This window comes from Ylistrum balloti, unplaced genomic scaffold, assembly GCF_031769215.1.
Source record: "Ylistrum balloti isolate Yb309-2 unplaced genomic scaffold, AGI_CSIRO_Ybal_v1 Utg370248, whole genome shotgun sequence".
Classification (NCBI taxonomy): domain Eukaryota; kingdom Metazoa; phylum Mollusca; class Bivalvia; order Pectinida; family Pectinidae; genus Ylistrum; species Ylistrum balloti.
Genome location: NW_026782199.1, coordinates 1,378,309 through 1,394,016, shown reverse-complemented (window position 1 = coordinate 1,394,016; position 15,708 = coordinate 1,378,309). Strand labels below are relative to the sequence as shown.

General features: G+C 38.6%; 1 protein-coding gene across 2 annotated transcripts in view; it reads left to right on the top strand.

Moving 5' to 3' along the window:
* LOC132552449 (protein O-linked-mannose beta-1,2-N-acetylglucosaminyltransferase 1-like) overlaps positions 1–12,997 on the top strand; it is a 35,088-nt gene extending 22,091 nt beyond the window's left edge. For both annotated transcript variants that reach the window (XM_060216616.1, XM_060216617.1), the window contains 10 exons: positions 500–625; positions 827–885; positions 1,471–1,543; positions 9,692–9,820; positions 10,940–11,130; positions 11,483–11,591; positions 11,713–11,784; positions 12,033–12,074; positions 12,459–12,526; positions 12,885–12,997. In XM_060216616.1, coding sequence (XP_060072599.1) covers positions 500–625; positions 827–885; positions 1,471–1,543; positions 9,692–9,820; positions 10,940–11,130; positions 11,483–11,591; positions 11,713–11,784; positions 12,033–12,074; positions 12,459–12,526; positions 12,885–12,945 — 930 coding nt within the window. In that variant the 3' untranslated portion in view covers positions 12,946–12,997. The remainder of the gene's footprint in view (positions 1–499; positions 626–826; positions 886–1,470; positions 1,544–9,691; positions 9,821–10,939; positions 11,131–11,482; positions 11,592–11,712; positions 11,785–12,032; positions 12,075–12,458; positions 12,527–12,884) is intronic.
* Positions 12,998–15,708: the final 2,711 nt, after the last annotated feature.

Below are 15,708 nucleotides of genomic sequence, written 5' to 3'. Positions count from 1 at the left end.
CACCTCTGTTTAATTTATCACAGGAACCATTGACTATAACCACACTGTCACTATGTTACTAGTTACCTTTTCAGTGAGATACACCTCTGTTTAATTTATCACAGGAACCATTGACTATAACCACACTGTCACTATGTTACTAGTTACCTTTTCAGTGATATACACCTCTGTTTAATTTATCACAGGAACCATTGGCTGTAACCACACTGTCACTATGTTACTAGTTACCTTTTCAGTGATATACACCTCTGTTTAATTTATCACAGGAACCATTGGCTGTAACCACACTGTCACTATGTTACTAGTTACCTTTTCAGTGAGATACACCTCTGTTTATCACAGGAACCATTGGCTGTAACCACACTGTCACTATGTTACTAGTTACCTTTTCAGTGAGATACACCTCTGTTTATCACAGGAACCATTGGCTGTAATTACACTGTCACTATGTTACTAGTTACCTTTTCAATGATATACACCTCTGTTTACTTTATCACAGGAACCATTGGCTGTAACCACACTGCTGGGCCTCAAAGGAATACAACACACACCTTTAGGTATAAAGGCAGCTAGGATATCACAGCACTACAAAGCTAGTCTCACAGCAATCTTCAACCTCTATATGGTAAGTCTACAGCCAAGTTAACTTCTACTTCTTAAGGACACAGACATCTTAAAATCATATGTTTCAAGTGTACAGAAATTTTTGAAACTCTTTAAAATATTACCTGTACACTTTCTGACTACCTGCTTTAGTTTTAGAATAAATCAATGCAATACAATTTGTTTCTTTGTATAATTTATAAAACTATGCTTTTATTTTCAGGATTCAAAGTATGCCATTGTCTTAGAAGAAGATTTAGATGTCAGCCCTGATTTCTTTAAGTAGGTATTTTTCAAAAAGCCAGTCAAGTAAGTTATTTGTGAAGAAATGTGTTGACAAAAACTGTAATAAAGCAAGTGTGTGTCAGATCACTAATAAGAGATCATGTTATCAATCCTTAGTGACCTCTGACTTAACCACAGATGGCATAGTGATAACAGGCATGCCTTTCACCTATAGGTCTGGGGTTTGATTCTCTGAGCTGACAAAGGTATAGAGGTCACCTGCACAACCATGTGTGTTTTCTGTAGGTACTCTGGTTTCCTCTCACAGTAAGATCCTCGTGTGTTTTCATCTTGGACAATGAAAGTGATTAATATAAGCTGATGGCTTGTTGCATACATACACATATATTTATTTGAGTTCTGGTACACTTTTATGAAACTTCATCCTTCTAACACATTTGTTACATAGTAAAATTTCAAGCAGTGGTGGTCCCTGTTGTAATACAAAGGTCAGATTTACAGCACAGACTTCTGAAGCAATATCAATATGAGATTTGGGAAAGGTAGTATGATGTATTACCAGGATGAAACTTTACTTATAGTAAACAGGAAGAGCTAATTGTTGATGTGTTACTGTTACAGTTACTTCAGCCAGACAAAGTTTCTGCTGGAGGAGGACCCCACAGTGTACTGTATATCAGCATGGAATGACCAGGTAAGTCAAGATAGGTAACAAGGTGTGGCATCATCATGGTGAGTACAGTATAGTTTCTGTTAGAAGTAGGACCCCACAGTGTACTGTATATCAGCATGGAATGACCAGGTAAGTCAAGATAGGTAACAAGGTGTAGCATCATCATGGTGAGTACAGTATAGTTTCTGTTAGAAGTAGGACCCCACAGTGTACTGTATATCAGCATGGAATGACCAGGTAAGTCAAGATAGGTAACAAGGTGTGGCATCATCATGGTGAGTACAGTATAGTTTCTGTTAGAAGTAGGACCCCACAGTGTACTGTATATCAGCATGGAATGACCAGGTAAGTCAAGATAGGTAACAAGGTGTGGCATCATCATGGTGAGAACAGTATAGTTTCTGTTAGAAGTAGGACCCCACAGTGTACTGTATATCAGCATGGAATGACCAGGTAAGTCAAGATAGGTAACAAGGTGTGGCATCATCATGGTGAGAACAGTATAGTTTCTGTTAGAAGTAGGACCCCACAGTGTACTGTATATCAGCATGGAATGACCAGGTAAGTCAAGATAGGTAACAAGGTGTGGCATCATCATGGTGAGAACAGTATAGTTTCTGTTAGAAGTAGGACCCCACAGTGTACTGTATATCAGCATGGAATGACCAGGTAAGTCAAGATAGGTAACAAGGTGTGGCATCATCATGGTGAGAACAATATAGTTTCTGTTAGAAGTAGGACCCCACAGTGTACTGTATATCAGCATGGAATGACCAGGTAAGCCAAGATAGGTAACAAGGTGTGGCATAATCATGGTGAGAACAGTATAGTTTCTGTTAGAAGTAGGACCCCACAGTGTACTGTATATCAGCATGGAATGACCAGGTAAGTCAAGATAGGTAACAAGGTGTGATATGTCATGGTGAGTACAGTATAGCTTGTGTTAGGTGTGGCATCATTATGGTGAGTACAGTATAGCTTGTGTTAGGTGTGGCATCATCATGGTGAGTACAGTATAGCTTGTGTTAGGTGTGGCATCATCATGGTGAGTACAGTATAGCTTGTGTTAGGTGTGGCATCATCATGATGAGTACAGTATAGCTTGTGTTAGGTGTGGCATCATCATGGTGAGTACAGTATAGCTTGTGTTAGGTGTGGCATCATCATGGTGAGTACAGTATAGCTTGTGTTAGGTGTGGCATCATCATGGTGAGTACAGTATAGCTTGTGTTAGGTGTGACATCATCATGGTGAGTACAGTATAGCTTGTGTTAGGTGTGGCATCATCATGGTGAGTACAGTATAGCTTGTGTTAGGTGTGGCATCATCATGGTGAGTACAGTATAGCTTGTGTTAGGTGTGGCATCATCATGGTGAGTACAGTATAGCTTGTGTTAGGTGTGGCATCATCATGGTGAGTACAGTATAGCAATACACTGTATAGAAGTACAGACAGAAAATCCAATAAAAGAATATGGAAAGAAAGTAAGGATGTATAAACATGAAGGCTTAAAGGCCCATATGAATAATATATAATATGTCTGCATACATGCAACCAAGAGACCTGAAAGTATTTGGAAAATATGTTTTTTTTTCATGTCCTAATTTTTTTGTTATCTAAGCTGATATGTGTACTTAAAAGTACTTAACTAGTTTACTAAGCAGCAGCACAGTAGTTTGAAAGTGAAAGTAGCTGTAACTATGTTTACTTATATGATATTATGCTCAGCAGTTAAATTAACATTTATTACTTTTATTACAGGACAGATGACTTAGTATATTACATGTTACTTTGAGTTTATTTAATGCTTACCAGGCTATACATGCGGTTTCAATGTTCTCAATCTGTGACTCCATATGGTAACCATTCACTTATGGTAAATCCATTACGAAATCTGATTCAGGTAGATGGGTAATTTGTATGACCCAGGTTATGTTGGTGTTAAATGTTGTTGGTTATCCTTCTCATTGTCATGAAGGTTTCTTAACATTATTAGTCCATAAACAGCTCCTTACTTGTCTGGTATCAGCATCTTCATTACACTGAGTCCCTGTCTATAAAGCTGTTCCTGACTTTTTATGAAGACAGTCCTCTGAACTAGTTACTCTTTAACACGTTAGGTCCTTGTGATCAAAAGTCCTAGAAAGATGAAACATCTGTATGATGTAGACTAACTCATTATTTGGTCCTTCTGTAGCAAACTAATTTTTTATTGCAAGGTGCTATCCATTTGTGTGTCTACAATATACTAAAGGAGTCAGGTATGTTGTCGTCTGAGCTGTTTTGACAAGTAGATCGTTGAAATATGTCTTTTGCCACTGGTTGAAAGTACACACATGAAATTGTAAAAACACTAGGTTTGCACTGCCTTATGGTGTGATTATATTCTTCCAATGGTAAGGATGTATTTCATTCAAGGTAAGTCCAGGGGGTGTTTCCAAATGTATTTACATATAACACAGTGTTGATACATCTCTTGTCCTTCTGGAATCAGCAGGTGCTGGAAATGAGCAACAGATTCTACTAATCTTTTTTATATTTCTATGACAAATTAAACAACAGAGCTTAGTAAAGTTATTACCTCATTAAAGACAATTTACAGTATACAGTTCTTAGATTATTTTAGATATAATTTGATATGAGTAAAAGACATTTTAATCTACTTTCACTTTCAAGCAGTGTGCTACTGTTGTTAAGGATACTGTATGAAAATGCTTTGAAATCTATGATTTTGAGCACAATGTTCAAGTTAGGGTGATGGTTCCTATTCTGTGTGATGCTGTCTTGTTGCTAAATCAGTAAAAAATGGGTTAACATGTACAAATGACTATAAAATACAACTAAAACATGACAAACATTTACAAATGACCATTAGATACAATAAGATACATGACAAGTCTATAGAGATACACCTGTGTGGTTTAGACAAAAGATAATTGTCTGTGATACAAATATTTGTGTTTGATATACTTTTATTTTACAAAGGCTCCCTTCTCAAATGATTTCATTTTAAGTCTCAAATGATTCTCAATAATATTGAATCATTAATACAGGATGGGAATTTGCTTCTTCAAACCTAGTTGGATGGTCACACATATGGCTCTGTACAAATGTTTCTCATAGAATTGGCATGATTTTATATTGAAAAATCAAAATATTCACAAAAACGAATGGGAAAAAATGAGAACAATGTATGGCAGTAAAGCATATTAGATAGTAATAATAATATTGGTAAGACTTCATAAATCTCATGACATAAGGTACAAATACACTACACATTATAAAAAAATAGGTAGGTAGGGTATAACCAGTCCTGTAAGGACCTGCCCACCTGTACTGTGTCTGTAGATATCCTTGTTGTAGGTAGGGTATAACCAATCCTGTAAGGACCAGTACTGTGTGTGTAGATATCCTTGTTGTAGGTAGGGTATAACCAGTCCTGTAAGGACCTGCCCACCTGTACTGTGTCTGTAGATATCCTTGTTGTAGGTAGGGTATAACCAGTCCTGTAAGGACCTGTACTGTGTCTGTAGATATCCTTGTTGTAGGTAGGGTATAACCAGTCCTGTAAGGACCTGCCCACCTGTACTGTGTCTGTAGATATCCTTGTTGTAGGTAGGGTATTACCTGTCATGTTTGGTCCTGCCCACATGTTCTGTGTCTTTAGATATCCTTGTTGTAGGTAGGGTATAACCAGTCCTGTAAGGACCTGCCCACCTGTACTGTAGATATCCTTGTTGTTGTAGGTAGGGTATAACCAGTCCTGTAAGGACCTGTACTGTGTCTGTAGATATCCTTGTTGTAGGTAGGGTATAACCAGTCCTGTAAGGACCTGCCCACCTGTACTGTGTGTGTAGATATCCTTGTTGTAGGTAGGGTATAACCAGTCCTGTAAGGACCTGCCCACCTGTACTGTGTCTGTAGATATCCTTGTTGTAGGTAGGGTATAACCAGTCCTGTAAGGACCTGCCCACCTGTACTGTGTGTGTAGATATCCTTGTTGTAGGTAGGGTATAACCAGTCCTGTAAGGACCTGCCCACCTGTACTGTGTCTGTAGATATCCTTGTTGTAGGTAGGGTATAACCAGTCCTGTAAGGACCTGCCCACCTGTACTGTGTGTGTAGATATCCTTGTTGTAGGTAGGGTATAACCAGTCCTGTAAGGACCTGCCCACCTGTACTGTGTCTGTAGATATCCTTGTTGTAGGTAGGGTATAACCAGTCCTGTAAGGACCTGCCCACCTGTACTGTGTGTGTAGATATCCTTGTTGTAGGTAGGGTATAACCAGTCCTGTAAGGACCTGCCCACCTGTACTGTGTGTGTAGATATCCTTGTTGTAGGTAGGGTATAACCAGTCCTGTAAGGACCTGCCCACCTGTACTGTGTCTGTAGATATCCTTGTTGTAGGTAGGGTATAACCAGTCCTGTAAGGACCTGCCCACCTGTACTGTGTGTGTAGATATCCTTGTTGTAGGTAGGGTATAACCAGTCCTGTAAGGACCTGCCCACCTGTACTGTGTCTGTAGATATCCTTGTTGTAGGTAGGGTATAACCAGTCCTGTAAGGACCTGCCCACCTGTACTGTGTGTGTAGATATCCTTGTTGTAGGTAGGGTATAACCAGTCCTGTAAGGACCTGCCCACCTGTACTGTGTCTGTAGATATCCTTGTTGTAGGTAGGGTATAACCAGTCCTGTAAGGACCTGCCCACCTGTACTGTGTGTGTAGATATCCTTGTTGTAGGTAGGGTATAACCAGTCCTGTAAGGACCTGCCCACCTGTACTGTGTGTGTAGATATCCTTGTTGTAGGTAGGGTATAACCAGTCCTGTAAGGACCTGCCCACCTGTACTGTGTCTGTAGATATCCTTGTTGTAGGTAGGGTATAACCAGTCCTGTAAGGACCTGCCCACCTGTACTGTGTCTGTAGATATCCTTGTTGTAGGTAGGGTATAACCAGTCCTGTAAGGACCTGCCCACCTGTGTGTGTACTGTGTGTGTAGATATCCTTGTTGTAGGTAGGGTATAACCAGTCCTGTAAGGACCTGCCCACCTGTACTGTGTCTGTAGATATCCTTATTGTAGGTAGGGTATAACCAGTCCTGTAAGGACCTGCCCACCTGTACTGTGTGTGTAGATATCCTTGTTGTAAGTATGGTATAACCAGTCCTGTAAGGACCTGCCCACCTGTACTGTGTCTGTAGATATCCTTGTTGTAGGTAGGGTATAACCAGTCCTGTAAGGACCTGCCCACCTGTACTGTGTGTGTAGATATCCTTGTTGTAGGTAGGGTATAACCAGTCCTGTAAGGACCTGCCCACCTGTACTGTGTGTGTAGATATCCTTGTTGTAGGTAGGGTATAACCAGTCCTGTAAGGACCTATACTGTGTGTGTAGATATCCTTGTTGTAGGTAGGGTATAACCAGTCCTGTAAGGACCTGCCCACCTGTACTGTGTGTGTAGATATCCTTGTTGTAAGTATGGTATAACCAGTCCTGTAAGGACCTGTACTGTGTGTGTAGATATCCTTGTTGTAGGTAGGGTATAACCAGTCCTGTAAGGACCTGCCCACCTGTACTGTGTGTGTAGATATCCTTGTTGTAGGTAGGGTATAACCAGTCCTGTAAGGACCTGCCCACCTGTACTGTGTGTGTAGATATCCTTGTTGTAGGTAGGGTATAACCAGTCCTGTAAGGACCTGCCCACCTGTACTGTGTCTGTAGATATCCTTGTTGTAGGTAGGGTATAACCAGTCCTGTAAGGACCTGCCCACCTGTACTGTGTGTGTAGATATCCTTGTTGTAGGTAGGGTATAACCAGTCCTGTAAGGACCTGCCCACCTGTACTGTGTGTGTAGATATCCTTGTTGTAAGTATGGTATAACCAGTCCTGTAAGGACCTGTACTGAGTCTGTAGATATCCTTGTTGTAGGTAGGGTATAACCAGTCCTGTAAGGACCTGCCCACCTGTACTGTGTCTGTAGATATCCTTGTTGTAGGTAGGGTATAACCAGTCCTGTAAGGACCTGCCCACCTGTACTGTGTCTGTAGATATCCTTGTTGTAGGTAGGGTATAACCAGTCCTGTAAGGACCTGCCCACCTGTACTGTGTGTGTAGATATCCTTGTTGTAGGTAGGGTATAACCAGTCCTGTAAGGACCTATACTGTGTGTGTAGATATCCTTGTTGTAGGTAGGGTATAACCAGTCACCTGTACTGTGTGTGTAGATATCTGTAGATATCCTTAAGGACCTGCCCACCTGTTGTAGGTAGGGTATAACCAGTCCTGTAAGGTGTGTACCTGCCCACCTGTACTGTGTGTGTAGATATCCTTGTTGTAGGTAGGGTATAACCAGTCCTGTGTGTGTAGATATCCTTGTTGTACCAGTCCTGTAAGGACCCACCTGTACTGTGTCTGTAGATATCCTTGTTGTAGGTAGGGTATAACCAGTCCTGTAAGGACCTGCCCACCTGTACTGTGTGTGTAGATATCCTTGTTGTAGGTAGGGTATAACCAGTCCTGTAAGGACCTGCCCACCTGTACTGAGTCTGTAGATATCCTTGTTGTAGGTAGGGTATAACCAGTCCTGTAAGGACCTGCCCACCTGTACTGTGTCTGTAGATATCCTTGTTGTAGGTAGGGTATAACCAGTCCTGTAAGGACCTGCCCACCTGTACTGTGTGTGTAGATATCCTTGTTGTAGTGTGTGTAGGTTGTATATCCTGTAAGGACCTGCCCACCTGTACTGTGTCTGTAGATATCCTTGTTGTAGGTAGGGTATACCTGTGCCCACCTGTGTGTGTAGATATCCTTGTTGTACTTATTGTTTAAGGACCTGCCCACCTGTACTGTGTCTGTAGATATCCTTGTTGTAGGTAGGGTATAACCAGTCCTGTAAGGACCTGCCCACCTGTACTGTGTGTGTAGATATCCTTGTTGTAGGTAGGGTATAACCAGTCCTGTAAGGACCTGCCCACCTGTACTGTGTGTGTAGATATCCTTGTTGTAGGTAGGGTATAACCAGTCCTGTAAGGACCTGCCCACCTGTACTGTGTCTGTAGATATCCTTGTTGTAGGTAGGGTATAACCAGTCCTGTAAGGACCTGCCCACCTGTACTGTGTCTGTAGATATCCTTGTTGTAGGTAGGGTATAACCAGTCCTGTAAGGACCTGCCCACCTGTACTGTGTGTGTAGATATCCTTGTTGTAGGTAGGGTATAACCAGTCCTGTAAGGACCTGCCCACCTGTACTGTGTGTGTAGATATCCTTGTTGTAGGTAGGGTATAACCAGTCCTGTAAGGACCTGCCCACCTGTACTGTGTCTGTAGATATCCTTGTTGTAGGTAGGGTATAACCAGTCCTGTAAGGACCTGTACTGGGTGTGTAGAGATATCCTTGTTGTAGGTAGGGTATAACCAGTCCTGTAAGGACCTGCCCACCTGTACTGTGTCTGTAGATATCCTTGTTGTAGGTAGGGTATAACCAGTCCTGTAAGGACCTGCCCACCTGTACTGTGTCTGTAGATATCCTTGTTGTAGGTAGGGTATAACCAGTCCTGTAAGGACCTGCCCACCTGTACTGTGTATGTAGATATCCTTGTTGTAGGTAGGGTATAACCAGTCCTGTAAGGACCTGTACTGTGTCTGTAGATATCCTTGTTGTAGGTAGGGTATAACCAGTCTGTAAGGACCTGCCCACCTGTACTGTGTCTGTAGATATCCTTGTTGTAGGTAGGGTATAACCAGTCCTGTAAGGACCTGCCCACCTGTACTGTGTCTGTAGATATCCTTGTTGTAGGTAGGGTATAACCAGTCCTGTAAGGACCTGTACTGTGTGTGTAGATATCCTTGTTGTAGGTAGGGTATAACCAGTCCTGTAAGGACCTGCCCACCTGTACTGTGTCTGTAGATATCCTTGTTGTAGGTAGGGTATAACCAGTCCTGTAAGGACCTGTCCACCTGTACTGTGTCTGTCGATATCCTTGTTGTAGGTAGGGTATAACCAGTCCTGTAAGGACCTTCCCACCTGTACTGTGTCTGTAGATATCCTTGTTGTAGGAAGGGTATAACCATCCCTGTAAGGTCCTGCCCTACAATATTGTGTAAAAATATTCACATCCTGGTTGTATGTAGTGATAGAATCTGTAACAAATCTTTATCATTTTAAGGGGTATCAACATTCCTGTAAAGACCCGTCACTATTGTACCGGGTGGAGACTATGCCTGGGCTTGGATGGTTGCTGAAGCGAAAACTATACAAGGGAGAGTTAGAATCCCAGTGGCCGACACCAGAAAAGGTGAGGTTTAGTAGTGGAGATTGAAAGAAATGTTTCTATATTTTAGTTACATGTATCTTCATTGTCTAGTGTAGTCTGTATTGAATGAGCATTAAAAGTTCAGGGAGGTTAGGAAGGACTATGAAAATGTTTCTAACTTCAGGAATACATGTTGTTCTATTTAACTAAACCTGCAAATAAAAACAAAAAACAAAACAAAATAAAAACCCAAAAACTGTTAAATTTTCTACTACTTGTCCATCATTAGCAAGCATGTAATGCAGTTATCAGGTTGCATAAATTGGCTGGTGTTAGTGGTCCATATGCATTATGTACACTATGATTACATAAGCTATTGATGTTCAGATGGTTCCAGAACTAAACAAAGGGATGTAACTCTGGTACATTAAAATTATCACCTCATGCTCTAGAGTGTACTGAAGGGAAGTAATTATGGTTCATCAGACTTATCACCTAAGGTTCCAGATTCAAACAAAGGGAATTAACTCTGGTACATTATAATTATCACCTCAGGCTCTAGAGTGTACTGAAGGGAAGTAATTATAGTTCATCAGACTTATCACCTAAGGATCCAGAGTCAAACAAAGGGAATTAACTCTGGTACATTATAATTATCACCTCAGGCTCTAGAGTGTACTGAAGGGAAGTAATTATGGTTCATCAGACTTATCACCTAAGGTTCCAGAGTCAAACAAAGGGAATTAACTCTGGTACATTATAATTATCACCTCAGGCTCTAGAGTGTACTGAAGGGAAGTAATTATGGTTCATCAGACTTATCACCTAAGGTTCCAGATTCCAACAAAGGGAATTAACTCTGGTACATTATAATTATCACCTCAGGCTCTAGAGTGTACTGAAGGGAAGTAATTATGGTTCATCAGACTTATCACCTAAGGTTCCAGAGTCAAACAAAGGGAATTAACTCTGGTACATTATAATTATCACCTCAGGCTCTAGAGTGTACTGAAGGGAAGTAATTATGGTTCATCAGACTTATCACCTAAGGTTCCAGAGTCAAACAAAGGGAAGTAAATATGCTACATCAGACTTATCACCCAACTCTCCACAGTCAAATGAAGGGAAGTAACTCTGGACATAAAACTCTAATCATTTCAGTTATGGGACTGGGACATGTGGCTGAGGACTAACCATATAAGGAAGAACCGTGAATGCATCATACCGGACATCTCTCGGACATACCACTTTGGCTCAAAAGGGCTCAACATGAATCCATACTTTCAGGATGTTTACTTCAAAAATCATTCACTTTTAAAAACCCCAAATGTCAAGTTAAAAGATTTAGACAAGTAAGTTATATTTTCTAGAACTTTGCTATTTCTTTCATTCATGGTATTCTGTTGCTGAGTGCCTGTCATGGTAGTAAACTAATATATATAATCAGCTGGCTACATCATTCTTAAGTATTTCCAATAAATTTGAAAAAGTTTTCTACAGCTTAGAATGTAAAACTGAGACATAGCAATGAATATTTGTCATAAAGATTTCTTACTGCATTTTATTGTTGATATAAGAACTTACAGATTATTCCAGTTTTAAGTTTGATATTGAAACTTGAACAATTCCACATGATCAAACTTTCACCAATAACTAGTAAAATTGATAATTCTGTCTTTTTTAATCTATTGTTATTAATTTCAGAATGAAAAGAGATGAATATGAAGATTTAGTGAAAAACATCATAAAGTCTGCAAAGACATTAGATCATTCCAAAGATCCTTGTTCCGAAGACTTTATACCCAAAGTCAGCGTGAGTAAAATTCTATTTGATGCAGTTGATGTTGAAAGACCTGTTAGTACATTTGAATGAAATCTCTGAATTTTCAGCTTTTATTAGATAATCAGCGTTATTATGATTGATATCTTTTCAGGATGAAACATTTGTGATGTATATAACCATGAACACTACGACAGATTTTGTTACCTGGAAACAACTTGCTAAGGTATTATTACACTGAAACGCTTAATAAACATGCACTACAGATTATTTAGATATTGTGTACATACATGTAAGTTGTTAAGATTAAGAAATATCTTTTCAAACAATGATTGTATATTCTATGTAAGTAACAAAAAGTGTTTAAATAAAGAAATCATGTTTAAGGGAAGAAAAAGGCTCTGCATTATAAACACAGTATTCTTAGTTGAAAACCTTTCAACAGCAGCTAAATTAATTATCAACCTTTTCCAGTGCTACCATTTATGGGACTTGGATGTACGAGGCTTCCATAAAGTAAGTTACACAGGTTTGCTCTGCGTTTACCTTCCATTACATCAGGAAATCACATCAAGAAGTGATGAATGAAAATACAGTGAGAGCTGTAATCCATAGGGATTGATGTAGTAGTAGGATATATCTATTGGTGATAAAGAAAAAACAGTAAAACAGTACACAAGTATAATTAAGTCAACAGTTTAACTTGTCTAATGTTACAGGTGAAAGGGAACAGAAATGGTTAATGATGCTATCCAATTAGTAATCAATTCTGAATTATTTAGTAATATTTATTGAAATATTGCTGGGTTTTTTGTCAGAAAATCTGCACTTTCTTAGGGTAGAGGAAAGTAAGTTTACTACTATATTTCTAATTACAATAAACATGTTGGGTTTTTCCAGAGTATGTGGCGACTTTTTATCAAGGGAAGTCATGTGATAGTGGTGGGAGTTCCTGCATCAGCGTATTCGTGAGTATTACTCCTGTATGACTGGATTATAACTAGTTGTGATGAACTAGGTTAAGTCAGTTTGATGATCTAAGGTTAGTAAATCAGCATACAAAAAATAAGCTGTTCTTGGTGAAAATTGACAGGTGGAGGAAAATAACAGTGAAATATGGACTTCCCATATAACATCTTAGGTTAGATTTTAACACAATCTCTCACATCATATTCTCCATTGGTCCTATATAAACATGTATTGTAATGCACAAATTATCTATGCTATCCTTACACAAATTCATATATTGTGTACAGTATTGTAACTTTATAGATTGTTAACTTGTGGGACAGAGATTGTAATGACTGGTTTCTTTTTCTGTTTCAGACACTTGAAGCCTGCAGCTTTAAAGCCTCTCTACATTCCAGAACCGCCCAAGAAAACATAGTTAATATTGATGGTGAGGTTGAATATTCATGAAAAATTCTGGAGAAATTGCTATGAAAGTTTTAAGTAATTACAATTTTGAAACTATGGCTCCAAAAGATTTTGGAGTAGAAGATCTTTTATACATAAAGATTTTGTTTGGGATGTCAGTGATGAATTAAGATCTGTGTGGATATTTCTTCATACTGTACAAAACAAAAGGGGACCTAAAGGGTGTGGATGACATTTAGGTACTGTAAACAAATTTTGTCTGTGTATTTGGAATAAATACTTGGTTGCCTAGCTAGAATAGTTACATGAATAAATACCTGGTTACCTAGCTGAAAGAGTTACCTGAATAAATACATTGTAACCTAGCTGAAATAGTTACCTGAATAAATACCTGGTTACCTAACTGGTATAGTTACCTGAATAAATTCCTGGTTACCTAACTGGTATAGTTACCTAAATAAATTCCTGGTTACCTAGCTAACATAGTTACCTGAATAAATACCTGGTTACCTAGCTCAAATAGTTACCTGAATAAATTCCTGGTTACCTAACTGGTATAGTTACCTAAATAAATTCCTGGTTACCTAGCTAACATAGTTACCTGAATAAATACCTGGTTACCTAGCTCAAATAGTTACCTGAATAAATTCCTGGTTACCTAGCTCAAATAGTTACCTGAATAAATACCTGGTTACCTAGCTGGAATAGTTACCTGAATAAATACCCGGTTACCTAGCTCGAATAGTTACCTGAATAAATACCTGGTTACCTAGCTCGAATAGTTACTTGCATTTACACTGTTTTATGTACAGATGTAGATACTGTCTGCCTATCTGGAATAGGTTTGTGCTTATGTTCAATATCTAGCCATTATGTTCAGAAGCTTTCTTATATCCGATTTAAAAGATTATATATAACATATTGTGTTTTGTCTGTAATAGGTTTTAATGATGAATAAGTTTAAAGTTTTGTATTTTGATAGTCATTCAGTCTTTTACTTTAAAATTGTAATCGTGTATGAAAATCATTGTACAGTTTATCAATGAGGAAGTCATAGTTTTGGGTTGAAAAGAGTCATATATCTTGGCAATCTCATCATCAAAGTCAGGAACATTCCAAGGATCAAACATATTTTTGTTGTATATCCTTAAAAGGATACATTTTACTTGAGATATTATTGGTGTAGATTCCTAACTTGACAGTTAAATGCTAATCTGTGCTGAGTTTCTGGGACCCAATACTCTGTTAGTGTGTTAAGTAAAGCTGCTCTCAGCGTGGGGATGGCTGTCATTGGTGATTTGAAAAAGTGTGTGTGTTAAGGTTAGATTTGGGATACTTACTTTACAACACATGAAAGGTAGCTTTTTCAGAAAGTATTAGGGCTATTCTTCAGTAAGTTATGTAAATACCAGTAAGTAAGATATCAGTTGAGAGTCACTGCTAGGTGTTGTCAGAGAATGGAAACTGAAGACATAGTTTTGAGTTTACATGGTAGATGTTATGTCAGCAAACAAAAGTTATGAGCTTATCTGTCATGTGTGATATCACTGAATGGAAATTTGGAGTGCATCTGGTAGGCCTGATGTTGTTGAATGTTTCAGAGAATACCTGTTACGGATAACGTATAGTCACATTTATGTTATTTATATAAGACTACATGGTTCTCAGGTAGACCCTTGTTTTTATGTAACTATGTAATTAATTTGGTGTTGGTGTGTTTAGGGATTACTGATGAAACTTAAGATCGGTATTTGAGTGCAGAAGTGTTGAGCATAACTCCATGTTTTCAACTCTTTTTCACTGAAGTTATAAACACATACCTTGCGTTTATTCACTTTTCTCTTATTTTTGTTCCCGTGTGTAGTAAAACATATTTATCGTGATGTATATTTAGCAACTATGTATTGCAGTGTTCTGTTTGTAGGAGACCCACTGCATCTCTCTGCTTCCAATCCCTTACGTTACAAGCTTGAATAGTCCTGCTATAGTAGTTTATCATTATATTAATCTCTTTTCTCTCCTTGTTTTAGTCCCCAAAACAAGTACAGACTTTATAGTGAATCTCATAACATGTAACAAGTGTTACATACATGTTTAAAAATCGATATAATCAGGAGACATGCTTCAATCAAAACTCCATATGGTCTGGAGATATGTATTTGTAGATAAAATCAGTGCCATATGTTTTGTCTATTTGAATATTCACTGAAGTGACAGGTTACTTAATATAAGTTTGTGTACTGTTTTTGTCTGGTGAAGTTTTGTTGCTGAACCAGGTTATCAAAGCTTCGAACTGGTGCCAAAAACTGTTGTCAATTCTTTACCATCAAATACACTGTTACATCAGTTCTAGTATGCTCCACACTGGTCATTTTCTAATGAAGGTGACTGTGTAGTCATTTAAATGTCACACTCTAATCTTCTACTGGTTGTGTTATAAGAACTTCATTTCTAAGTCGATTGGAAGACTTGCATGAAGAAAAGGATAACATTGAAAGGCTCAATTTTTCATCAGATTCATCCCTATCAGGGTAATCAAAATGTTCCCATTACGCATCTGTCAATAACTGTTCGAAAATTCACCACTTTTCTAACAACCTGATCTCAGTGATATGATCACAGGGCACTGAAGTATACAATCACAATAAGGTTAGTTTTGCTTGTGCCATTTAGTTGATTTATTTGTAAAAATTATTTTCAGAAAGTTGAACGCCAATATCTTGAATTTGTTTCTTCCATCAAAAAATGATATATGAAAATCTGCTGGCGTGAT